At 42.4% G+C, this 26,921-nt stretch overlaps 1 protein-coding gene across 2 annotated transcripts; it reads right to left on the reverse strand.

Annotated features, from left to right (window-relative positions):
* Positions 1-398: 398 nt before the first annotated feature.
* On the reverse strand, positions 399-24,172 carry Cdc16 (cell division cycle 16). 2 transcript variants are annotated; one of them, XM_041674007.1, is made up of 18 exons: positions 23,986-24,172; positions 22,790-22,844; positions 22,605-22,702; positions 21,111-21,149; positions 20,665-20,805; positions 18,994-19,153; positions 18,080-18,171; positions 17,147-17,280; positions 16,015-16,094; positions 14,603-14,652; positions 13,732-13,805; positions 12,867-12,992; positions 11,823-11,975; positions 10,001-10,064; positions 7,719-7,780; positions 5,218-5,353; positions 3,373-3,463; positions 399-951 (listed from the first exon to the last, which is right to left on the reverse strand). In XM_041674007.1, the coding sequence occupies exons 1-18, from the start codon at positions 24,031-24,033 to the stop codon at positions 692-694; spliced, it is 1,863 nt and encodes a 620-aa protein (XP_041529941.1). In that variant the 5' UTR covers positions 24,034-24,172; the 3' UTR covers positions 399-691. The 2 variants fall into 2 exon arrangements, with proteins under 2 accessions (XP_041529941.1, XP_041529942.1); XM_041674008.1 differs by lacking the exon at positions 22,790-22,844 and having other exon boundaries at positions 23,986-24,118.
* Positions 24,173-26,921: the final 2,749 nt, after the last annotated feature.

Raw genomic sequence — 26,921 nt, forward strand, 5'->3', positions numbered from 1 at the left:
ACGCTCCGGACATCCTGTGGGCTGCTGAGCTGCGATGTGGATGGCATCCTTGATAGTCTGGGACTGGGAGGGCTCCAGGAGCCCAGAGCAATTTCTGGCCCACTCATGGATGGCACCGAAACTAAAAACTTTTTTTCCTGCAGACATACAAGCTACACAGTCTTCCTATGTGCTCAGATTTTACATATTCACCTTTGCCTGTAGCTTTTAGTTATAGCCCTTTTCTCCTAAGAGAATGAGACAATTTCAGAAATGTCGAGATTCACTTTAACTGTATCCAGGCTTCACAGTGACGTCCTGTATTGATATTGACACTCTTGAAATGTGACATAGAATTCTATTACAGCAACAGAAAGGTAACTGATACACTCTACTGTCTTGGAAACATTTCTCAAAAATTATTTCAAAGTCTTTATTGTCTTTTTTGAAAAAGAGACACAATGAGCAGTTTTCCATCTTTATTCCACTACATATAACTACTTGGTAGGTTCAGAAGACCAGAATACGTCTGCAGCCAAGGTGTGCTATCCCATCTCTCAATTCAGGCCACTGGTCCTCAACATAAGAAGCAGTCTGGTTTCACACCAGGAAGCGGGAAATTCTGAAGACTATCAAGGATGCAAGGAAATACTGATCTATACTAGCACACGGGGGGTGGGGGTGGGGAGGGGTCCTGGACCAATGTCTCAAATTAAGTGCTGTGGTCTGACATAGATGTCTCTAACATCATGTCACTTTCATTCATTTCAATTTCAAAAGTTTCTTCCAAGGAAGGTCTGGACTCTGGGGTTTTATTGGCATTTTCCAAGGGTGCAATCCCTGCTTCCTCTGTGCTTGGTTTTTCTGCTTCAAAGTCCCTGAAATCCCATGGAGGTGAGATTATGTTCTTTAGTGTCTTCATTGTATGCACGTCAAAGTCATAACACTTTAATTTGTCTTTAATGTCTGCTCCTAAAAAGAAACACCATAATTAGAAAACATAAAATTCCATCATTAATAGTTATGCTACTGCCACTGCCACTTAAGTCCAACTACACTTTAACATGAACACACGTCAAAAGGGGATGCCATTTTCTTCTTTCCTTTGCTCTCTATCTTCCACCATTCTCAAAGGAGATGCTGAGAAGTTCCCAAAGCATAGGCCATCATGGTTCCTTCATGGCTTCACAGCTAACTGTTCTCAAAGCTTGAGCAATTCCTCCTTACACCATGTTGGGTGCAGTCACTAATCTACTGCTCACAGAAATAAAGCATATTTTCAAACTATCAAAGCATATAAAACATTAGGATTAATATATATTTGGGCCAATCAGATAGATTTCTGACATAACTGACAGCATTACACATTTCATTCTAGATAGCTTTCAAGACTGGGTACTTTGGCAGAGGATGACATACATGTCCTAAAAATAAAAGCAGTAAGTAGTAAATTATACCTTGGAACTTAAATGTGCTGAGAACTACCTCAGCGACGTGTAAAGCACACTTGAGGTGTATCTGTGAGGCAGGTTCGGAAGGAATAATTTAAGAGGGTAGGACACGCCCTGAATGTGAGCAGTAACACCCCTAAGCTTGGGGCCCAGATGGGATAAAAGGGAAAAAAGCAAAAAGGCAGCAAACACAGCATTTTTTCCCTCGGCTTCCTGGCTGCCATGAAATAATCTCCTCTGTCCTCATGCCTTAGACTGGAGTTCCTGAAACTGTGCATCAAAATAAACCTTTTCCGAGTTGTTCTTTCAAGATACTCCAACACAGTAACAGAAAGTCTGACAGAAGCTGGAGCTCAGACGCCTCCAAAGTCACAGGGGATGCTACTATTGGTGGTAAGCTTTTTAACACCTTGGGTCTTCAGGGTATGTGCATGCGTGTGTGTATATATAAATGTATACAGCTCAGTATCCTTGACCTAAGCCAAGCTTTTCTCCAACAGTGACGACGTTAAATTATGTGACTTGTTTTGATAAACAGAATATGATGAATTTGATGTGCAACTTTCAAGGTCTTGAGGTTTTATTCCTTGTCTAGATCTGAGGGCACCTATACAATTTAGTAGCCTTGGATGAAAATCTCAGGACTTGGCTCTCAGCTGAGGTCCTCTGCCTACTGGTGAGCCCATTACAGAGTCAGTCATACATCTGCTGACCACAGGCACATGAATGAACCACAGGGCCCAGGAGAAGGGCATGCAAGTGACCACAGAATTCAACCATTCATTCTGTTGACTAAACCACCGAGTTTGAGTAGCCCGTTACTCAGGAATACCTGACTGGTAACTTTGGTAACACACGGGATAGTTTTCTAGATTTCACTCATTTCCAGCTCAACCATAAATAACCCAAACCACAGACATGTCCAGTATCCCACATCATCATCAACAGTAGTTGGGGCTGTTGAGATGGCTCAATTGTTAGGCGCACTAGCTGCTTGGAAAATGCACGGTGGCCTCTTCTGCCAATACCAGCTCCATTCCCAGGTGAGAGATGTTGCTGAATGTCTTCAATATGTTTCCTAACCACATGCCACTCTTCCAGTGTTTGCCCCTTCTCATGGCAGGACACACGCACACAGTGGAATTTGAGACTATAAACATGTGCGCATACATACACACATGTGCAGAGTGAAATTTGAGACTGTATATATAACTCAAGCTGCAGTGATCCAAGTGGTAAGATTATAGACATGTACTACCAGCTAAAGCATCTTTATCCATCTTTAATGCGTTTTTTTCTTGAGTATTTTTGTCTTATTCTAGACATGAATTTCCTGATATGCTGTGTTGAGAGTCGCAGCATGCATTTCATTCTTGTAATGGTGTTCAGTTCTTCATTGTATTAAAGCTCAGCTTATCATCCCCCGCTCTCTGTGGTTTCCCTCTTTACAGCCTCTTAAAGAAATCTTTACCTACCCCCCAGGACCAGACCCTAACATTTAACTCAATGAGCTCTCCTGATCTCACAATACTTGTTCCTAAAGAAATGCCAAGTATAGCAATTCTATTTAAAATTATCCTATTGTTTATCATTATGAAAGTCTTTCAAAGTATTAAAAACCACTATTACGTAAATGAAAGGCATCTTAAAGATCCATTAAAATACAGATTATTATGTTATGCTGTGTATTATAAAACAAGGGGGACAGAGCCATTTATTTGCTATAGAGAAACATCTCTGTGATTTGCTCTTCCACCATGGAGTAAGCCTGACTCTGGTACTACCATGTTCTACGTACAGCAAGGACTCAACTTGAAATGAGTCACTAACTCGTACTGCACTATTCTGACAAATTAAATAAGCTTCTTGAATCCCAAACATTGAATGAGGTTTCAAGAGACCCAACAGAGAACACACTGTCAGGAGAATGATTTAATCTTACCGATATAAGCTTCAGAATCCCCAATGTACATTTCAATGCAGTGACCCAGCATTGTCACAGAAAATGTGTCATCTCTCCTGAGACCAAGAGCCTGCCAAAAACCACAGAGCATGGTTATTAAAACATTACGCCTTTCCTTTGTTAAAAAAGGCCCATCAAGTATTCTATGGGGTCCAGGGTAAAGCAGACAGGTACTTATGAGCACCTCTCCAAGAGTGGGATGGGCTGGGGTCAGGGGTGTTCATCATACTATTCCATTCTTGTCCCTAAAGTCTACCCCCAACACATCAGAAAACTGTCTTCAGAGTTCTGTGAACCTTGTGCATTAGCTGAATGAAAGATCAACTACTGGGCTGCAGAGATGGCTCGGGTTAACGGCACTGGCTGCTCTCTTCCAGAGGTCTCGAGTTCAACTCTCACAGCCATCTATAATGAGATCTGGTGCCCTCTTCTGGCCTGCAGGTATACATACAGGTATAACACTATATTCAAAATAAATAAATCTTTTTATTTATCTTAACTTTCTGAGGTTAAGCTAACCAGCTCAGTAGTCCTATAAACCATAGGACTAACTTTTAGGACTGTCTGTAGCTGAAAATTGCTAATTGATCCTTGAGGACCAGCTATGAACTTACTACACCAATGAATCTATCTATGAAATATTGCAGCTGGTGCACACCTTTAATTCCAGCACTTGGGAGAAAGAGGCAGGTGGATCTCTGTGAGTTCAAGGCTAGCCTGGCCTACAGAGTGAATTCCAGGACAGCCAGGCTACACAGAGAATCCCTGTCTCAAAAACAAAAAATACTGCAGTATTTTTATATATTGCCTTATATATTATCTGTCTCTCCAAATATCTTTAGTGGATTGATCCTCAAGCCCACATGTTCTCAGATTCCGATGATTCTAAACCTGTGGTGTCTTAGAGCTGAGTTCCCCACGGTGGCTGTGACCAGGGACTGCTGTAGCATGGGTGCCCTGCCTGGGAAAGGAGTACACGTGATCAGGAGGGAAACGAACACAGGAAGACTATGTGCAGGTAATCTAGAAATTGTGTGGGTGTCTAAAGCCTATTGACAAGTCGGCATCTGAGAGGTTTTGTAAGAGTTACACAGCAGTATCTGCAGCTTGTAAAACCTAGACTCAAGAACAGCCATGTGTGCTGCCTCCAGGGCACCATATAAGGAAGAAACACTGGCTGCCTAGGCTGAAGACTGAAACCACTTACACACACAGACAAGCACACACACATTTTAATGCATATACTACAGCCAATAAAAATGACATCTAGGTACAAAAAAAGAAAAAAAAGCACAAAAACATAATAGAGATGATTATGATAGTTCTCCTCCCCTTTGTGGTCATTGTCCTTATTTACTGAAGCTTAATTTATCACTGCCCTGTTTTTTATGGACCTTCAAAACACCTAACTCAAGCTTCAGATGGCTCATGAAATAAGGTATGTGAACTAAGAAAAGACTCTTTGTTATGGTAACTATGAGCACTGTTTTGTTCATCGACAAAAGGCATACGGAGTTAATGGTACAAGTTCTAAGGAAGACAGGGAGTAAGGCTCTCCCTGAATACGGGAATTTCTGCTCTTCTTGCTTGGACAAAATCCACATGGGACTGAACAATAAATATCTCAGGCCTATGCAGGATCAGACTACTGTTTACTTCTAATCCAATGAGTACGAGACAGCATGCACACTGTCTCTGCAGAGGAAGAATACTCACAGGGTCACTAAAGAAGTTTAAACCTGTAAATAAGATGCTGGCTAGATGCTGGTCTCTTCTAAACAAGGAGCACATAATAACCACAGTTAGAGTAAAGCTAAGACATACTGTGTGGAAATAGTCCACAGCGTTTTCGAAGTTGCCCATCAGGCTGTGGATGTATCCTATAGCAGAGTAGGTGGACGCATTCTGAGGGATGAGCACCAGGGCCTGCCTGTGGTAATCCAAAGCCTCAGCGTATTTTCTGTTGAAATAAGACACAGGGAGAGGAGAAGGAGGGAAGACAATTACTGGGTACAATAAAAGTGCTAATTAAAACAACAAAACAAAATGTTTATGACTGATTTATTTCCTGGAATCTCCCTTAGCTGGACGGGGAACTACAGCATGAAGTGGCTGTGCCCTGTTCCATCTGAGAGACACCAGTCATAAAGTTCCTGACTACCAGACTCAGCTTCACTTCACACCAATTTATCCTGATATATAACCCTTCCATACCTAGGGCAATTAAAAGCAATCAGAAGAGTTTTGCTTCATGTCCTAGTTAGTTTTTCTATTGCTCTGAAGAGATACCACGACCCTGGCAACTCTTATAAAGAAAGCATTTAACTGAGGCTGGCTTAATTTCAGAGGTTCAGCCCATTACCGTCATGGTATGGAGCAAGGCAGTGTGCAGGCAGACTCGGTGCTAGAGGACTTGAGAGTTCTTACATCTTGATTCAGAAGCAACAGGAAGTAGAGTGAGACACTGGATGTGGCTTGAGCATATGAGATCTTAAAGCCCACCTCCACAGTGACACACTTCCTCTAAGGCCGAATCTACTCCAACAAAGCCACACCTCCTAATAGGGCCACCCTCTATGAGTTTATGGGGGCAATTACAATCAAACTACTACACTTTAACATATAAATTACTTGGAATAGAATTTTCCAAGTTGTTGGAATATTTGCTCTGTACAAATCTTTTGTGAAAAGGTTTCACGCTCAGTTAAAGTCTGGGAAATGTTAGAACATCAACTTCAGCCAATGCACTTCAGTTACTTTTTTTCAAAAATAATTTTTATTGAGCTATATATTTTTCTCTGCTCCCCTTCCTTCCTACCCTCTCTCATGATCCCTATGCTCCCTATTTACTCAGGAGATCTTTTCTTTTTCTATTTCCCATGTAGATTAGAGTATTTCAGTTTTTTGTTTGCTTGTTTTTTGTTTTTGCAGGGGTTTTTTTTGTTTTGTTTTTTTTCTAGACAGGGTTTCTCTGTAGCTTTGGAGCCTGTCCTGGAACTAGCTCTTTTAGACCAGGCTGGCCTCGAACTTACAGAGATCTGCCTGCCTCTGTCCCCCGAGTGCTGGGATTGATGGCATGCACCACCACCCAGGGTATTTCGGTTATTTTTAAACTGCAAGACTATCTTGTATTACATAAGGATATTTAGGGGTATTCCCTACTCAAGCCTTTTTAAAAGTATATTCATTTGTTTGTTTGTTTGTTTGTATTTATTTATTTATTTAGTAGACAGTGTTAGTTTCCATGTCTGCCTACAAGCCAAAATAGGGCACCAGATCTCAGTATAGATGGCTGTGAGCCACCATGTGGTTGCTAGGAATTGAACTCAGGACCTCTGGAAGAACAGTCAGTGTTCTTAACCTCTGAGCCATCTCTCCAGCCCGTTTGTTTGTTTGTTTTTAAGATAGTGTTACTCTAGAGCCCAGGCGGACCCTTAAACTTGCAGCAATCATCCTGTCTCACCCCAAGTCCAGGAGACTCCTGTGTTTAGGTCTGTGTAGGCATACCTAGCAAACTTAACAACTTTTGAATAATCTTAAGAGTTCCTAAGACTTACTTCAATCAAAACAGGCTCCCCCCCTCCCCCAGGTCTCATGTATCGTAGGCTGGCCCCCAGCTCACAATGTAGCCTTGATGACCTTGAGCTTTTTTTTTATATATTTATTAAAGATTTCTGTCTCTTCCCCACTACCGCCTCCCATTTCCCTCCCCCTCCCCCAATCAAGCCCCCTCCCTCGTCAGCCCAAAGAGCAATCAGGGTTCCCTGCCCTGTGGGAAGTCCAAGGACCACCCACCTCCATCCAGGTCTAGTAAGGTGAGCATCCAAACTGCCTAGGTTCCTACAAAGCCTGTCTCTACCTACTAAATACCTACACAAGGCACCACTGCCTGGTCTTCCGCAGTGCTGGGAAGCAAACCAGGACTTGTCGAGTGCCAGGCAAGCACTCTATCAACTGAAGATCACCTCCAGGCAAAGAGCCCATTTTAAACTGTCATCTGTTTATTACATCATGAAACTTATAGGGAAACAAAGCCAGAATATGGGTATGGTTTAAAATAGTGTCCAGGTGCTTCCAAATTAATTTTGAATACTCAAGTGTTTTAATGTAAGGGAAGGAAAAAAAGACATGACTATACTTCTCAATATTTCTAAAATAAAAGTATACCAACTGAAGTGGAAAAAAGGAATGTTGGTGCTTGTTCTAATTGAGCAGCCAAGTATGGGGACTGGAGGATATCATGAAATAAAAACACAGAAAGGCTATTGAAAATAAACAAACTTTAGATCACAAAGAAATAACCAAAAATGCTCTACTTCACTTACTTGAGTTTTCTGCAGACATGCCCCAAGTTGTTCAGCAGAGGCTCCCATTTGTCAACTGTTACCTAAAACATAGCAACATCAAGCACCATGTCACTGCTCAACCTGATTTCACATCCTGCAAGCCACAATCTGGGCTCTTTCCTGCAACCGCCTCCTCCACTGCAAAGGCAGGATGACTGCTTCATCCAGTTCTCTTCACTACTCTTGAGCTTTCCTGAGAACTTTACTGTAACAAGCACAATTCTGCCCCAGAGTCCTCCATGCCAAAGAAGTTTTAATTAACAGTGTACTTGCTGCCCAGAGTTCGGTTTGAAACACTGGATCTTATAGCCACTTGTCTACTAAATACTTTTACATAGAAACGTTACAGCACTTTCAGTTCAATATGCCATATCAGTTTATCTTTCCCTAATCATTCTAGCTCATCCCAAAAGTTCAAACCAGCCCTCAACGGGACAGGATACCCTGGCCATTCTAAGACTCCCAGATTGTTCTGTTCACTTGGCGTGCACAGTTCCACCTCTGTAACCTTGGCTTCCCAGTATCAGAAGGCTGGCCTGAGCACCTAGCCTACAAACTGAGCTATGTTTTCTTTTGAAACGTCTCATTTTTCCCTTTCCCAGGGTAATCTGCCAAGTCCCTAACACCATTTTCAAGGTCTTTAATAAGCCACTTAACCTTCCTGCCCCATTTCTTGGTATCTTCTGAAATGTCAAATCCAAAACAAAATGAACCAGCTAGATTTTTACGCATGCCATTTCTGCCTCTGAAATACCTTGATCCTTGTTTCTTTCTAGTTGATGTCTGCTTACTAAGGATGGAGTCTAACCCATCCTGGCCACTGTCATACTTGGGTGAGCAACCCTTGCATGCGGTATCTTCATACTGTCGATGTACCGCATCACTGCGGATTACCCACTTGTCTTTCCGGTGGCTTGAGGGCAGGAAACGTGGACATAGCTCATATTGCATCTGACGCTCAGTTCCACGCTCATGACTGGCACTTATGAAACACATGCTAAGCAAATAAACATAAGAACTTGGGTCACCTTTTCCAATACTTTGAGGATGAGATTTAGGAGCTGAGCCCGTCAAACAAAGACTCCTGAGATTCTTAGGCACAATGCTTCTCTTTAGCCAGCTTGGCATCTACAGTAGTTTCTTACTAAAGTGAAAAAGGATTTTCTTTTCCTATAGCTTTTAACTGGCATGCTTGCTGACACTTCAACTGTAGTATGCTTTCATACTTAAGTCCCTGTAAGATTGCAAACTGCTTAGGAATGAAAAAATATTTTAGGAGTGGCTCAGGAATGTGCTTCTCAAACTTTCCTGTGCATGAGCTCTCAGAGCGCTGCCAAAACTGCAACTTTTCTTAAAAGGTCCTAGGACTGGGTTTGTCAGCCGTCTCCTCCAGGTGCTGCTACTGCTGGGCCACTGGACAGTAAGATACTTAACTGTCTCAAGATAGGATGCGGTGAGTGGCAAACCCACTTCAACAAAAACGCTAGTATTATTCAGAACTACCAAAGACTCAGCTGAGGAAAAATATGCCTTACAGACGTACATGTGGAACACACAGAAATATGTTTCAAGTTCAAATGATAAACATAAAAGACCAAAGCAAGTGGAGCTCAGTCTATGGGGATAGGCAGACTGTCCCTGGTGGAGCACAGCGAGATTGTGTCCCCATGATCACAAATGTACAAAGTAAAACCAGAGTGTGAAATTCAGAACAGAGTAGACTAGAAAGACCAGTTAAAGAAAGTAGAAATCAAAAGCACAGCCACATGCAAATCTCTTAGCTATACATGCTTATATGTAAAATCACTATTTATGAATACCAGTGTGTATATAGCCTTGCCATTTGAAAGGTTAATTCACAAGGACAACAAAAGGTCTGAATGTGAGTGACAGCTAGTTCTACAGAGGTGGGTCTGCTGCCAAACTGCACCTTTCACTGAACCAGAGACGAGGCTCTCTGAAGGTCTAGAGAAGCAGAGTCAATAAATGACTAATACTTCCATCAACCCCAGAAATCATTAAAAAAGAAACAACCCACGATTGCTGCCCCACGTCACACCCAGTAACTGCTCTTCAATCAGGACTGAGCTCACGTTTTCGGTGGCATAAAAGTCAACTGATAAGTGCATCACTGCCAAGTTCCTTGTTATATCAAATATTAGTTTACTCTCTTCTTGAAACTGTCTACATTTCCCACATCCAACAGTGACTGTGCCCAGGGGTGTCTGTGTGTGTGTGCGCGCAGATATTACATACAATACCTCATTTCCAATTGCTTTAATTTTTTCCAAAGCATCGAGAAACCACTTTTCTGCTGTTTTCCATCTGAAACAGAGGAGAGGTTAACAGTTATTTAAAGTTTGCAAGGGTAAATATTGAGGAAAATTTGAATAGCTCTAGCAGAACCAAAATAACATGGAAACTGCTAATAATTGATTCCAATTACACCGTGAATAAAAACAAAGTATAATGACACACATTATATGAAAATGCCATAATGGAACTCATCACTTTGTATGATAACTCAAAAAAATTTAATGAAAAAAAAAAAAACAAGAAAGAAAAAAACCTGAGCCAGACAAATAGGTAGTCTTAATAATATACAGGGTCAGGATTTAGGAGAGACAGTCAATTCTCGTGAATAGTGGTATTTCATCAACTAAACAATGACTGCCCTTACACAGCATCAGTTCTCTACACTGAACCTACGCCAACAGCACAATTGCTCACCTAGCGTTCAGCTAGCCCACATTCCCTTGGAGGCACGTGATGGCTACTTATGATTCACCCAGAGACAGCAGTAAGTTTGGAGATTATTTTAGATAGTAAAGTTACTAACAAAAAGTACAAATATTGTGAAAACCACAGCACTAAACTGTCTATGAGAAAAAAAAACCAACACAGTTTGGTGTGAGATTAGCCAGGAACAAAGTTTCAGGGGGCTCGGGCTTATCGCATCCCACATGTGAAAATTAAAATCACTCTGGGTATTGGTTTTGGGGAACAAGTGATTTTTTTAGGCCAATTCACAGAAAAAGTGTCTGCAAGTTTTGAGGAGGAACTACATTAAGACACTATCTGCTTCTAAAGTACCATGGGCTGGAGATGTCCTCAGCAGTTAAGGGCCTTTATTTCTACTGTAGAGGTCCAGGTTCAATTTCCAGGACCCACAAGATGACTCACAACCATCTTGTACCTTCTGGGCTCTGCAGACAACAGGCACACACATGATATGCAAACATGGAGATAAACACTCGGATACATAAAGTAATAATCCTTTTTTAAAAAAAAGTTATAAACACTCTTTATAACCTATATAACCTAACTGAAACTGTGTAAAGATTTATTTTATGTGTCTAACTGTTTTGCCTGAATGTATGTAAGTGCACGATGCACATCCCTGGTGCCTTCAGAAGTCAGAAGAGGCATGTGATCTCCTGGAACTGGAGTTACAAATGTTTCTTAAGCCACCATGTGGGTGCTCGGAACTGAACCCTGGTCCTCTGCAAAGGCAGTAAGTGTTCTTATCTGCTGAGTCATCTCTCATAGAACTCCATAACCTAAATTTTAGAATAAACAATGAAGCTCATATATTACATTTATATATAATATATTGCAACATATAGTTTTCTCTTTGAGTATAACTACAAATTGCTTATTCTATAGATATTCAAACTACAGAAAAGCTACTATCAGAAAACTAAAGACTGGATTACTCTAAATAGTTTAACTTTTTGTCCTAACAAGAATTAATCACAGGACATTTTTATCTCAAAATATGAAAAACTTTCTCAAACGTGTGAATCTAACACCTAGTTGACAAAGACAACTAAAGATTCTCAGGGCCTGCAGGCCTCACAGTGGGAATTTGTTGCAGCTCACATTAAAGGAGGACCAGAGCATGGCTCAGTGTTTGAAGGGACTCCAAGAAGAGAATTCCTACTTTTGAATTTATCCCTGCTTCATAAAACAATACATCTGAAAACAAAAACCCACGGAGGAGCAAGTCTAGTCAGTGAAGGTCTAGGGGCCAAGGCCCCACTCACAAAGAGCTGACACAAGGCTGCAGCCTGGACCACTTACTCTCCGTTCTGGAAGGCCACCACTCCAACCTCATGGATGACAAAGGGGTCTTCCGGAGCGATGCTCAGAGCTTGGCCAAAGAATCGTTCCGCCAGTTTAGAGTTATTGGTCAAACCATATTCCAGTCCAATATACAGCATTGGCAAGTGACATCTGAAAATATTTGAAAGTTTCACATATTCAATATCCAAAACTTTGTAATGCAACAGAAACTTGTCGGCTTTAGATCCTATCATGTCTTCTTTCTAATTCTAAAGTACGGTCCAAACAGAAAAAGCAAATGTTCAAGCAGACGAGTTACTGGGCTTAAAAGACAATGCTTTAAACAAGTTAGCCTAATATTCAAAGACTTAATTATGCTTATAAAATTATGGTGCAAATTAATGAAAAGTATAAGAACAATGCCCCATCAGAGGACAGCAATAAAAAAAAATTAATTTTATGTGTCTATGACTGGGTGTGTGTATGTGTGTGTGTGTTGTGTGTACAGGAGCCCATGAATGCCAAAAGCAGACATCGGATTCTGCAAAACTGGAGTTACAGACAGCTATGAGCTGCTGTATGGGTGCTGGAAACTGAACTTGGGTCTCTGCAAGAGACATTACGTGCTCTTAACTGCTGAGCCATTTCTTTAGGGCCCTCAAAATGGAAACTGTAAGAGAACCAAATAGAAAGTTTGGAATTGAAAAGCACAACAAATGAAATAAAAACCTTCACTAAAAGGGTTTATAGACACATTTACATAGGTAGAGGGAGCCATGAGAACAAGGTGTAACAGAGAATCCATCACTAGTAGATCTACTGAAGAAACTAAAGCAAGTCCCATAGGTCACTATAAGGACACTGCTAGAAAAAAATCACATCTACCTCTTCTCTCTCCACAGCCACAGCTATTTTATAAACACAAACTACTGCATAAGAGACAAGGTTGACAGTTTTGCTTAATTCAGGAACCAAATGGCACTAAGATCCCTAAGGGAATTCACTTCATCTTGCAAGCAGAAACCCTTTCTCTCCTGCATTCATCAGGCCGCCGTGCCGTACCCTTTCATCAGCTGTGCTGCTGTGAAGTAAGCAGCCATGGCCTGGTCATGCTCACTCTCCACAGCGAAGGAATGCCCATAGGCTATCCACGCTGGCCCATAGGTCTTCTCCAATGTGGTAGCTTTGCTGAAACAAAAGCAATATTCAAGTAATGTATTTATTCTTCAACTTTCAGTTTTCTCAGTACATGGTGTCAAAACAATAACATCAAGTAAACAAACTAACAAACTTGGACAGCTGTTAATGCAGCTGAACTGTGCACACATTTTAGGAAACTTTAGGAGTCCTGTGCTGTGTTAGATAGAGTTATATAACTGAACTCATTAGGATACTGTATGCAGCTTACAACTGCTGCTCACAAAGCAGCCCTATCTGTGACTGGGGGATGACACTGGTGGCACATATGGCCACATGATCTGGGCCTGTTCTGAGCCGGGTACAGTACTGGCACCCTAGGTGCAAGATAACCTAAAACCACAGCTACTTCCAGGAACCTACTTACTCAACGGTCCCACTGAGTTACCCCTATCTCATTTAGGGTTTAATGTGTTTTCACTATTAGCAAAAGCTAAGGCTGACAGTGTAAATGAAAACAGCCCTTTCAAATTACATCATTCTGTTTCCTGGTCTCATTCACAAATAAAACAGCATAATCTAAGCTCTTGGAGTACAAGGCCTATACCACTACGTTATCTCCCATACAGCATCCCAGTGAACGGCTATACAAATAAATGATGCAGAAGGAGAGAACCGGCCTGAGCAAGTCTGTATTCATTCCCGCTACTTTCAGCACACCTCCCACTTACTGCATGAGCGCTTGTGAGCAAGAACTCACTACTCAGAAAGGAAGAAAACAAATTCATACCTGAGATATCTTCTGGCATGCTCATTTTTATGACCAACCATGAGATAGTAACATCCCACTGCAAACCAAGATACCTAAAAAGTTCAATATTTACTATAACCAAAGATACTTAACCTCGAACTTGAATCTAACAAGGTAGGATAGACAGAGGGCAGGTTAGATGCTCCAGGTCATATATTTTAGTCTGAATTAGGGATTCTCTGAGATCACACATTTACTGAGGTCCTGTATAAGAACAGATACTCCAGTTTCCTCAAGGTGGCTTCCACTAAGGACAAAGCTCGTAAGCGCATTTGCCTATGAGTTCTGGTTTGACCCCAGCTCTCTCTTGCTAGCTAGGCTCTCATTTTTAGTTAGCTGGATTCCCCTACACTGGTTTCAGCTGAGCTAGAGACATTCTTGTCTGAGACTCAGTCTCTGTTTGCTGGCTTTTGTCTACACGAGCACAGTTCCTAACTCAATTTCCACTCCTAGCTTTCCATCCTGACACTAGAGGTGTGGAAGCTATACCTCAAAAAGCCCAGCGGTGACTTAAACACACACACAGAAGGGTATGGAACAATGACAACCTCAAGAGGGAGCATGTGACTAGCTCAGAATGCTGTGCGTCTGTAGAGCACATTAAGGGACTGTGTAGACTGCTATAGTCAGAGAACAAAGGTTTTATTCACAGTTACTGCTTCAGTGTAAGTAAAAACGGTTTTATGGGACAGATATTAAAGCTGCTTATAGTATCTCCAGCAGTAGAAGATTCCACCTCAATGCTTTAACATAAACATTATTTGCTTGAACTTAAAAACAGAAACTGCTGTCTACACATTAGCAAAATATTTTCTTAAAAGTTCAGGTAAGAAAAAATTGTTTTACTTACCGGATTACTTGGATATAAGTCCACCAATTTGTGAGAAAGATAGAAAAGTTCTGTTTTAGGAAAAAGGGGAAAAAATGCAATTTGATATGAGTAATTTAAATTCCAAATGTGGTCTTCCACCTATAAAACCATTGTCACATAGCAACCTCACAGCTTCCTCCCCTGCAGTACAAACCCAGCTGGTCTACACCCGCCTCAGTCCCAATGCAGGGGATTAAGGGCACACAGCAGCCACATGAGCACAGCCGCCCCAGCGGAGCACTTTAGGTCAGGCAGAGGTTCGTCTAGAACACCCATCAGAGACACCCTTGTATCTCATGCCACAGGCTACGACAGAGCACCTTCGATCAAACTGTTCTGCAAACTTTCAGGTTTATCACAGAAGCGAGAGAATTTCCTCTTGAGAAACGTGTTTGCCTTAGCATCTCATGATGGCATATCCTATACATACATTCTGGATTCAGTATTCTAGGGGGCAGGAAGCTGCATCTTTGCTTCCTGGGGATGTGATGTTACAGACTCCCAGGACACAGAGCTTGGCGAGCTTTGAGTTGGAGCTTTTCAGTTTTATTTTTTTTTTCCTCCCTCTTGACAAAACTCAAGGGTAAATATACTGCACAATGAACTGTTCTCGAAAAACAAACCCATGGGAAACAGAGGCAAAATATCTACTCCCTTTCAATTTCTAAATATTGACTTATCTGTTTTTCTATGATAATTTTATACTAAAAAAAAAGAAAAGAAAAAAATGTATGAGTCAGGCAGTAGTGGTTTAACCCTAGCACTTTGCAGATTTCTGGGGTTACAACCTCTTGGTCTACATAGTGAGTTCCAGGATAGCCAGGGCTACACAAAGAAACTCTGTCACAAAACAAACAAACAAACAAACAAAACAAAAAGACAGGAGGGAAAACAGTCAAATTTGACAATAAAGCTATAAAGCTAACATACTCTGAACTACAAGTTACATTTGAGAAAAGGAAGCAGGGAGATGGGAAATACTGTGTTCTGCCAGGAACCAGAGATCAAGAGTCTCTCTGATGGTGGTATTACTCCTGTCGGGCTCTGCTATGCTGTATCTTAAGTAGCCAGTATTTGTAACACAAAATTTCAATAGTTTAGAATGCTCTTTTTCCCCTATAATTACGGCCTGATGGCACAAGCCTATGATGCCATGAGGGGCAGAGACAGAGGACAGGAGTCCCTGGTCAGTCTAGCTAGTTACAGAGGACAGGAGTCCCTGGTCAGTCTAGCTAGTGAGGTTACAGAGGACAGGAGTCCCTGGTCAGTCTAGCTAGTGAGGTTACAGAGGACAGGAGTCCCTGGTCAGTCTAGCTAGTGAGGTTACAGAGGACAGGAGTCCCTGGTCAGTCTAGCTGGTGAGGTACAGGACTGGGGACACGAGTGCTCACCGTTTGCTTTGTTCAGCTCCACCAGAGTCCCTATGTGCACAGGTAAACAGTTGGCATGAAAAGGATCCTTTTCCATCACTCTGAAAGTGAAAGCAGCACATGACTACGGGAAGGCAGGATGATGGCAGCACTTACCACTCACCGTGCTCAGTCGCTGCACATCACAAAACGCTGCAACACCTCACTTTGGGCAGAGCAATGCTTAGGTTAGAAAGAAAAGGGAAGCCAGGCCTCACAGCGCATACCTACATTACCAGCTGCTCAAGAGGCTGAGGCAGAAGAATCACAAGTTCAAAGCCAGCCAGGGCAACTCAGTAAGATCCTGTATCAAAATAAAGGGTTGGGGCTCAGGGGCAGAACACTTGCCAAGAATGTACAAATCCTAGGTTGATTTTCCACTATCACAAAATAAAATAAAAATAAATAGAAAACTAGTTTAGCTGGAAATAAAAAAACTTTAGTCTTTTCATTTACTTTAAAATCAATAGGATGTTAATGCGTAGTCTAACTAGTCAAAAGGGATACATAGTATACACTTTTAAATAGATCACAAAGTATTTATTGACGAATATTTTTTCTGATTTCAAAAATTAAAACAAAACAAACAAACACCCCAAAGCTCCACAAAGTCTATAAACTGCAATTTAGCTAAGAAGCCTGAAGAGGAAAGGGAAAACTAGCAAGTGGAGATGGTTCAGCCAGGAACAAGCAGGACAGAGCTCCTGGGGCACAGGCCTGCTAGATCCAATGGTAATGAATGGTATTTTCAAACTACCACCTATTGGCAGCATGAACTGATTCTACCTTTTGCTTTGCTACTGGTCATTAATGTACAAATGTCTATGTTTCAGTATAGTAAGCCCAGGGACACTGTCATTCCCAAGTCAGTAGATGGCTTCAGAAGACAGACATGCATGTTCTTCTCAAGTAACTATAGCAAGCCTACAGTAGCAATAACTTTGTGTGTGTAACCTGCTCTTTTCTAATGCAGCAACCTGTTCAGCATTCTACTATGGAAACAGTAACTGAAACCATCAACAGCTAAGGTGAGACCGTCTGAGAGAGCACATCTGTGAATTAGACAGCTGTGGACAGAACCACACATCGTTACATAGAAACAGAGTATACTTACGCAGAAGTAAGCTTGTAGCACATCTTAAAATCACAGTTATAATAATGTCTCTCAGCTAAAGACACTACCACATCCAGATTCTCTTGCAAGCCATCTACTGACCCCGGAATGACAGTTTCACTGGGCTTATTATACTGAAACAGAGAAATTTATACATAAATGAACAATAGCCAAGCAAAAGGCAGAATCAATGCACGCTTTACCTACAATGTGAAGACATTACATGAGATGCACATGAGCCCCTGAAAACACTGGTGACTTCGGGTTTACTAGTTCTCCGCTCAGTAAGTTTACCTTTTCAGTTTCATCAGAGCTCCACAGTAGCAACTATTTCACATGGAGTTTAGATGGCAGAGACTCAGGAAGTATTTTCATATATTTAAGTAATCTAACTATTTTGGGACATGCTACACTAATAAACAATTTTTAAAAACTTGACCAGGCTGGGCACAACATACTCGCTGTGCAATCATGAGGCATGTGTTCCCATTCCCAGCATGCGTAAAAGCTGTACATGATCACAGGCCTGTAATCCCAGCACACATGTAAAGCTGTACATGGTCACAGGCCTGTAATCCCAGCACTCCCAGCACTCATGTAAAGCTGTACATGGTCACAGGCCTGTAATTCCAGCACACATGTAAAGCTGTACATGGTCACAGGCCTGTAATCCCAGCACTAAGCAACGAGTGTTGGAGGCTCAATGCCAGCTACTCTAGCCAAATAGCCAGGTTCAATGAGAGAATTTGTGGAAAACTGATGAGGAAAACATCCCGACATCAGCTCAGGTCTACATACACCCACTGCATGTGTGGGCAAGAGCACACATATACACACACACATGCACATATACAAACTTAACTAATAGAAGAAAAAGGCCAATGTTAAAGAAGATATTTACATAAAGGAAATGGCAGCTCAGGTTTTCCTTACCTTTTTTAATTTGTTCTCAAATACAAATCGTAGCAATTCTTGTTCTTCAGCACAGAGCTTGCTAAGAGGCAGTGAGTCAAGAAGTTCTTTTTCTTAAAAATAGTAAGAAAAAAATAACAAAGTCTTCAAAAATATTTATAGGGAAAACAGCAAACTGAAAACAGTTTTATAGTTCACAATCTATGTAAATCAACTCAGGAGAAAAGGAAAGCAAAGTACAGTTGAGAGGCTAACACTGGAAGGGTTGGGCCAGGAGCCCCTAGATGGTTCTCTTCATCAGCCAAACACAGGCTTTGATGACAACAATACTACACCATGGCCTACTCTCTCTGAAAGGCATTCTGAGCACGCAGTGGGACATCAGGATCTACTAGAGGCCAGCAGCCAATTTCCTAATTCCACCCTGTCCCAAGGTCTCTAGATAGTGCCAGTGAGCCCAGTGGTTTAAAAACCACTATTTTGGCTATGTCTGGGTTGAGTCCCACCACCACACAACTCTGTCTTTTCTGTTCTCTTGATGACTTGCACCACATCCCCATCAGGTAAGCCAAGAGTCACTGGCAGTTTTAAATGTGCTTTCAGAGACCAAACTCTACAAACTGTTGATGTAATCGCTCTGAAGTTGGGACTTAGACACAAAGGGATTTAAAGCATGGCCAGGATGAAAATAGCCAAATCTTGGTTTACAGCTCCCCCTCGAAATGCTTCTCAAAAAAGATTTCATGACACCGCAACCCCCAAAGATGATCAGCAAAGATACCACATTACACTATGTTTTTGTGACGTGGTTTGGCATTAAGGAAGTTAGCAGGTCTATTTATGTACCCTGCTCTCAGTAATACAGCTTTCAGAAAATAAGGCCAACTAAACAGTATTAATCATTCTACACAACAACAGCCACAGAGTTCCCAAACCTTCTTGTGCTGTCAGCATGTGGTGTGATGTTAAAAGATCAAATGCTTCAAAGCAGTAGACATCAAGCTTCAAAGCCTCTTTGTAACTGTAGGTAGCCAGGGTGCGATTATCTAGAGCATCATAGATTTTCCCTCGGAGAAGACAAATCGAACTCTTTATCTGTTGGCAAAATACAGTTATACACTAAGACTAATTTTTGATCATATACACTAGTAGAACACCAAAGTTTTTTACTATGTTCATAGCGACTGCCAGAGCAGAGTCTAAATCAACAGACATACAACAGCAATTGGGAAACTGAGGAAGGAGGATTGCAGGTTCAAGTCTAACCTGGGCTACATAGTAAGTCTGAGGCTAGACTAAAGCTTTCTTGGTCTGTTGTCTTTGGGCACTGATCACTGATGGCTTTATTCCAGTGAAGCTCCAGATGATTTCGGGAGAGCAACTTCTAGGCACTTCCCTTGATGTGGTTAAGAGCAAGAAGAGAACGTATAAAAAGTCTGACGAGAAATCCCTAGAGAGCCCAGGGACTGAGTTCAAACCCTGGCCCTGACAGGTATATGTGCTCCTGTGTGCTGATTTACTGTCCTGGACTGTTTCCCTTCCTCACTTGTGAAAAAGGGGGAACACACCCTAACTATGGAACTCTGTAAGGAACCAACAGAATGTGGAATCTGACTCAATCAAGACCTCAAACCTTACTTAACACACTAACTGAAAACAATGATGATTCATAGATGGGCAACTAAAATCCCAAGTGGCAAAAACTCATAAATCAGTATTTTAAATAGAATGGCCTTTGAAAAACAATCTTAAGACTTATGCAGTTTTCTCTCAGTTTTTTTTTTTAAACTCATAAGACAAGTAATGTATTACAAGTATGCCATGCATTCCCAGCAGGTGAGTTGACAGACAAGAGGTCCAAAAACAATGAGCTCAAGGTAGGAAATAGATGAATTTCCTAGCAGAAAACTAACGTGCTTCTAAGCACATCATTACTAAGGGAAGAGAGAGAAGAGAGCTACCCAGACGTGTAATACCCTGCACTGTCCTAGTGAGAAGTAGAGCAGCCAATCCCAGCTCCCTCGTAACTATGCTACAGGGAGACAGGTAGATCTAAGGAAGGAGTATGGCTCTCTCTGAAGGGCAAGAGGGCCCTAAGTTGCTAGAGGTAAGGCTGGCACAGATGTACCACACAAGAAGCCATGGGGCTGAACACTTTCAATGGGTGAACTGAATCTCAATAAACCATTAAAAAGAGTAACAAGCCAAGACAACGATCTGAGAATGAGATTGTTACTATAAGTCTCTGTTTCAATTTTGTGGAATTATGAATAATACAAACTCACACATAGCAAATGACCTATTATGTGCTATCAAGTAAATAACAAATTCTTCCCTGTAAACAAAAGAAGCTAATTAAGACTCCCCTGTGTATGTCCAAGACACAGTAAGGAGAGGAAGGTTTCTGCCCACTGTGTGCAGCTCCAGGCAGGCATCTGTGAGGCCACAGCTTCAAACTGGCGCTCAGTCAGAACTGTCTCAGTCTTCTGCTAGTTAGCACAGCAGGTAGCTATCATTTTTGTATACACCATACACATTTAGAATTTTTTCACTGATGTGGGCAGTTTCCACTGCTGTTGCTGAAACATGTTACTTATATTACTCACCGAGGACTGTGACATTTCCCAGTCACTGGACGGGTCTTTCAGGCTACTTTCATCCTTTGAGCACTTCTCGAAGAGCCTTCTGTTAATTGGCTCCTCCATGTCCAGGATGTCCAGAGCCTGCTGGTGCTCTTTTGCTGCATACTATGAAGAAAACACAAGTACCATTCGTCACCCATGTCTTCTAGGTTTGTAAAGGGCAATAAATATTACATCCATTCTTTAAAATAAAGGCCTAAGCTACAACTTTCTTCATGCATATCAGCTTTTTATGAATTAAGAATCAATATCTTATAGAAAATAACCCCAAAGAAAAGGAGAGTCTTTTTGAAATGTTATGCTAAGTCACTGAGCTTCAGTCTCTGGACACAAATGGCCACATCCATGAAGGATGCATACTGTTCACACAAGTCAAAATTTCACCAAATACAACAACTAAGCACACTTACATGGCATCTAGCTGCAAGGTATCGGCACGCTTCATACATCTAGAAAAGAAATAAGTCACATGTACAACATTGGCATGTAGTGTGTAAAATAACACACACCTGCACTTTAAAGAAAGTTATAAGCATGAACTAGAGAGCTTTATTTTTCCTTTATAGCTTAAAAAACAAACGCTTCAGACTTTTTAGCCCATATTCATCAAAAAGATGTTAATGGTGCAGGGGATCCAAGGAGTATGTACCTGTAATTGTAATCCCAGCTATGCAGGAGGCTGAGGCAGGAGAACCACCCTGAGCCCAGGAATTAGAAACCAGACTAAGCAAAAACAGTGATACTCGATATCAAAACAAGCAAGCAAGACTATCAGGACAGCTCAGGAGGTAAAGGTGCTTGCCTCAGGACCAAGGACCAGAGTCTGATCCCCTGAGACCCACATGGAAGAAGGACAAACTCCCACAGGTGATCCAGGTGCCTGTATATGTATGTCTGCACACAAAGACACATAGACACACACACATACAGAAAGAGAGAGAGGGACAGACAGACGGCCTATATAAACAAGAATTATATTTACAAGCGATAATTTAAATCAAACTAACAAAAACACAATATTGACAACTTAGAGATTAGATAGCATTGGGCAAGTAAGGGAAAACAATCGATTGAGAGAAGCTTTCTCTTGGGCTGGAAAGATGGCTCAGCAGAGTTCCTGCTGCTCTTCCAAAGGGCCTAAGTTTGGTTCCCATCACCCACAACAGGCAGCTCACAACCACCTGGAACTTCAGTTCCAAGGAATCTAAAGTCCTCTTCTAGTTTTTGGAGGCACCCACACTCACACAACACACGCACACACACAAATAAAAACAAAAAAATATCTCTTCACATAAAAACAAACTCGATTTCTTTTAAATGTTAACTCAAAAACAGAACATACACCTAAATAAGAACCTAACAAGTATGTAAAATAAATGAAAAAATTTAATAAAAAAATAAAAAACAAAACAACCCAGCTGACCTGAGCTCTTGGGAGCTCATAGACTCTGAACCAACAGCTAGGGAGCCTGCATGGGACCGATTTAGGTCCTCTGCATGTGGGTGACAGCTGTGTAGCTTGGTCTGTTTGTGGGGGCTCCTAGCAATGGGATCAGGACATGTCCCTGGTGCTTGAGCTGGCTTTTGGGACCCTAATCCCCATGCTGTGATGGCTCGCTCCACCTCAATCCAGCGAGAGCTTGGTCTTGCCTCAACTTGATGTACCACGCTTTGTTGACTACCACATGAGGCCTGCCCCTTTCTGGATGGAGAGAGACAGTGGAGGAGTGGATGGGGTGGGGCGGGTTCAGGGTAGACAGGAGGTGGGGGGAGGGAACTGGAGGAGAGGAGGGAGAGGAAAGTGTGGTTGGTATGTAAAAGAAAAAATTTAATAATCAAAACAAAGAACGTAACACCTCCCTGTCAAGTTGGGAAAGTCTGGCGTCCCCAGCCTCAGTTCTTACCTTGTCCAGCTTGCGTGACCGGAGCGCATGGGCTGCTCTGTGATACTGTGCTGTGAGGTAAAGGCACTGAGCCAACCAATAAACATCCTGGGGCTCCTCTAAGGGGCAGAATTACACAAGTGGTCAGAGGTTCATGGAGAGATTTCTAAACGTTAGTTAGGGGGGAAAAAAATCACGTCACTCACCATGAGAGAGTGAGGCTACCTTGTCTGCCCAAAACAGAGCACTTTGATACTGTTGCTGCACACAAAAAGCAAACACAGGGTGATTGCCACTGCTCCCATGCTTCTGAACAGATCCCCACTATCATCAACCCATAAAACAAGACCAACATCTCACTACAGCAAGCTCTTAAATGTAGCAAGGGGCCCATCAATCATCTGTATCTTATGGCTCAGCCAGTGAGAATTTTAGCTCCCACTGTGAAGATCTTTATACACGCAATACAAGAGAGCAGTTTAACTCATACGCTACCAAGAAAAATGTAACAGCTAATACCTAAAACAGTAAATACCGGGCGATAATTGTGCGGTCATCTACTCTCCAGAGTACTGACATTTCCATAGCAACACTTTTGATAAGTTAAAGTGAATCCCAAAGTAGAATTTAGTAGAGCACTAGATTCAAATATTACAAATTAAAACCTTAACACATTAACAGTCGCTGACCCTGGGCAAAGACATAGTCAACTCTAAAAACAATATGACAGCGGAAAGACACTCATGAATTTGTCGTGGTTAGTGTTAATCCCTGGCTTTCTGCCTTTGCCTCAGTTCCCCAGGATAAAATCAGATCAGGGTTGCCAAATAGGCGGGCAGCAGGAAGCCTTGTACAGCTGAGACTATGCTCAGAACAGATGCCCCCAGAGTGGAAACCAGGCCCACATCCTCCTCTCTGCATCTCAGTGTCAAAGAAAATAATCAAAACTGACGGCTGGTTAACACGCAGCCTTCCAGCAAACTACGGACATTTGGCCAAATCACTTAGCATCAATTAATTCCGTTTCCCATTTATCGGGAGAGCATGCATTTCAGCAAAACCCAAATGACATCACAATGACGTCGACTCCAGAGACACACCTTTTCTTAAACACTCCCTGCTGTCCACTCGAGGGAAGTGCAGAAATAGTATTAGGTATTGTTTAAAAATCCTAACAGGAGACAGCTTGCTTCTATCACTGTTCACACGTATTCATCCAAACAAGAACCACAGCTAATCCTCTCAAAACATCCTACTGCCCTGCCAGAGTCTAAGGCCACGATGCAACCCCCCAAGCCAACCCCGCTTGCGTAGCCCACGCACGATCTGAGCTCCATCAGCTGCGCAATCCCCGCCAGGCCCCACCGCCCCGAAGCCCAGCATCCGGCCGCTAGCCGCGCACCTGGTCCAGGTACTGCCGGACGCGCTTCCGCAGCGGCTCCAGGTTCATGGCCGCGAGGCCAGCACAGACACCCGACACCCGATCGAACCTTCCGCGCGCACCCCGTGGCCGATGGACCTACGCCCGCCGACCACCGCCCGGACCAGACCCCGCGCGCCACACGGCACTTCCGCTCCTGACAGGCCCTACCCCGGAAGTCCCCCCTTGAAAGCGTCCCCTCTGGGGTGTGCCCACTCTATTGGTTCCGTGGTAGTCTCTGGTGTCTGCCTCTTGTTTCCAACACGTTCGCCTGACTGGGAGGCAGCGCGGGGTGTCTAGCGGGATTCCATGACTTCAGGGAGTGGGAGAGATGCTTCTATGGCTACCTTTCTCCCCAGGACGTTTTTGAGACCGAATCTCTCTCACAGCAGTCCTGGGTGGCCAGAGCTGCCATGTATACCAGACTGGCCTCTGGCTATCAGTTTCCTTCACCCTCTGCCTCCTGGATACTGGAATTATAGGTGTGCACCACTACCCCGGGCATTTCGTGTTTTTAAAATTTCATCCCGTGCACGTGTAAAGCCTCTTGAACGTAAGGGTAGAGAATGCCACCACTCAAAGGTTCTGCTCTCACCAGTCTGAGCAGTTGGCTGCACCCCTTTTCTGTGAATGTTACACACATGTAGGACTGTATAACATTTTAAGCATCTACCCCCCCCCCCACACGCATTTTCCTTTCTGTCTTCTCCATTTTGGGGGTAGTGATCCAGCTGTACTCATTAAACTTGAGGTGGGTGTATGGTTAGGTACAGCTTATCACATTTACAATCCTATCCATTTTAGGAATAGAATAATTTTATTAAAAAATATTTGTCCTATCACCATAATGCTAAGAGCAGAGGTGGGAACTGAATCTTAATTATATGTTATCCAGAGAGTCAGTGATCTGAGAAGACAGTTTGATTAACTCTCAACAGCCTGTTTTACATCTCTTCAGCCATTGTTGGATTAGCTGGACCACAGCCTATAAACCATTCTGATAAATCCCAGGACAGTTTATATAAAGCGCTCAGACCAATGCTAGGCATATTATTGTAGTTTATATGTATGCTGGAACTGTTGCATGCTGTGATCAGTAATATTAGTATGGAAAGTAGTTGTTCTTACAACAAGAGAAAAGCTGACGTCATGACAACCTACCCACTCACCTCTATTCAAGTCTCTGTGCTGACCGTGCTTGTCTCTCTGTGGATGAATGACAGCAACCAGGCTAACAAGCAGACCTTCAGGTGGCAGGAGTTGACCGGGGTATTGATGGTGGTAGCGACAAAGGCACAGTTTCATGATGTTGCCCAGAGCAGCCTGAGTTCTTTTAATCAGATCTCAGCTGAGATAAAACCGGATCCTTGACTTCAATCTGGAAAAGACCTAGTATGAGGCAGAGTTCAACTTTGCTCAAAATGGAAAGAAAGGCGTGCAGAGAATGAATAATGACCACCCAAAACTACCAGTGTGGGGTTCTCAAAGAGTCTCACTTAAGAGTCTTAGTGTGTACCATAGAATACCTGCTCAGAAGCTCTCAGTTTACATCTCAAAGGGTTGCTAAGAAACTTTCCCAGCTAGTCGTTCCTCCATTTTTTTTTTATTTTTTAATTTTTTACTGCCTGTATATTTGCCTGCAGGCCAGAAGAGGGCACCAGATCTCATTATAGATGGTTGTGAGCTACCATGTGGTTGCTGGAAATTGAACTCAGGACCTTTGAAGAGCAGCCAGTGCTCTTCTGAGCCATCCCTATAGCCCGCCTCCATTAAAAAAAAAAAAAAAAGATATCTTTATTATGGATAGTGTTCTGCCTGCATATTTGCCTGCAGGCCTGAAGAGGGCACCAAATCTCATTATGGATGGTTGTGAGCCCCAATATGGTTTCTGGGAATTGAACTCAGGACCTCTGGAAGAGCAACAAATGCCCTTAACCATTGAGCCATCTCTCCCTCTCTTTTCTCTTTTTGATAAATATGATTATAGAATGACTCCAGAGGTGCCGTAGATGGAATCACAATTTTCCAAAGGAGGTTAGGACAGATCCTTTTATACTGTAAATAGAGTTTCTGTTGAAATTCCTAGAAAATTTCAGATTTACAGCTGAAAATGAAGAAAATCTTATTTTCTTGTGGTTGCGATAAATTACTCTTTTAAAAAACATTAATTTTTGCTATTTTAAGTGTGTGTGTGTGTGTGTGTGTGTGTACACGGGAGTGAAGCTGCCTTCAGAGGCCAGCATTGTCATGGATCCTCTGGAACTGGAGTTACAAATGGCTGTGAGCCACCATGTGGGTGCTGGGAATTTCACTCAGGTCCTCTGCAAAAGCAGCAAGTGCTCTTAGCTGCTGAGCCGTCTCTCCAAACCCTCACTGAGCAATTTAAAATTAACCCCATGTCCGGACTGCCTCTTACTTGACATAGGTAAAGAATAAGATTACGAATATAATCTAGTGTCTTCCCTCAGACTCATATATGTACTTTATTTTTATGTGTATAGGGTGTTTTGCTTTCATGTATGGCCATGCCAGCATGTGCATGCAGTCCCTGCAGAGTCCAGAGAGAGCATCGAATTTCCAGGAACTGGAGTTGAAGGTGGCGGTGAGCCACCCTGTGGGTGCTGAGATCAAAGCTCTGTTCTCTAAAAGAACTCTCAGTACTATTAACTGCTGAGCTATTGCTCCAACACCCCCCCCCCCCAAATTCATTTGTGAAAATGCAAGCCTGTAGGACATTTTCTTAATTAGTGATTGATGGGGAAGGGCCCAGCCCATTGTGGATTAGTGGTCCTTGACTTTATATCAGACTGAGCAAGCCATGGAAAGCAAGCCAATAAGCAGCATCCCTCCATGGCCTCTGTATCAGCTCCTGCCTCCTGGTTCCTGTCCTGACTTCCTGTGATGAGGAACAGTGATAT

This window comes from Microtus oregoni, unplaced genomic scaffold (assembly GCF_018167655.1).
Source record: "Microtus oregoni isolate MIOR12 unplaced genomic scaffold, Mior012 000024F_ref0000369, whole genome shotgun sequence".
NCBI classification, from domain to species: Eukaryota; Metazoa; Chordata; class Mammalia; order Rodentia; family Cricetidae; genus Microtus; species Microtus oregoni.

Bases quoted from the DNA above. Each gene is read 5' to 3' on its own strand.
- Cdc16 (XM_041674007.1), bottom strand. From the start codon at position 24,033: ATGAACCTGGAGCCGCTGCGGAAGCGCGTCCGGCAGTACCTGGACCAG. The intron at 13,806-14,602 runs GTAAGTAAAACA...TGAACTTTTTAG, and splicing joins ACTTATATCCAAGTAATCCG to GTATCTTGGTTTGCAGTGGG. The intron at 10,065-11,822 runs GTAAGTGGTCCA...CCTCTGTTTCAG, and splicing joins GTGGCCTTCCAGAACGGAGA to ATGGAAAACAGCAGAAAAGT.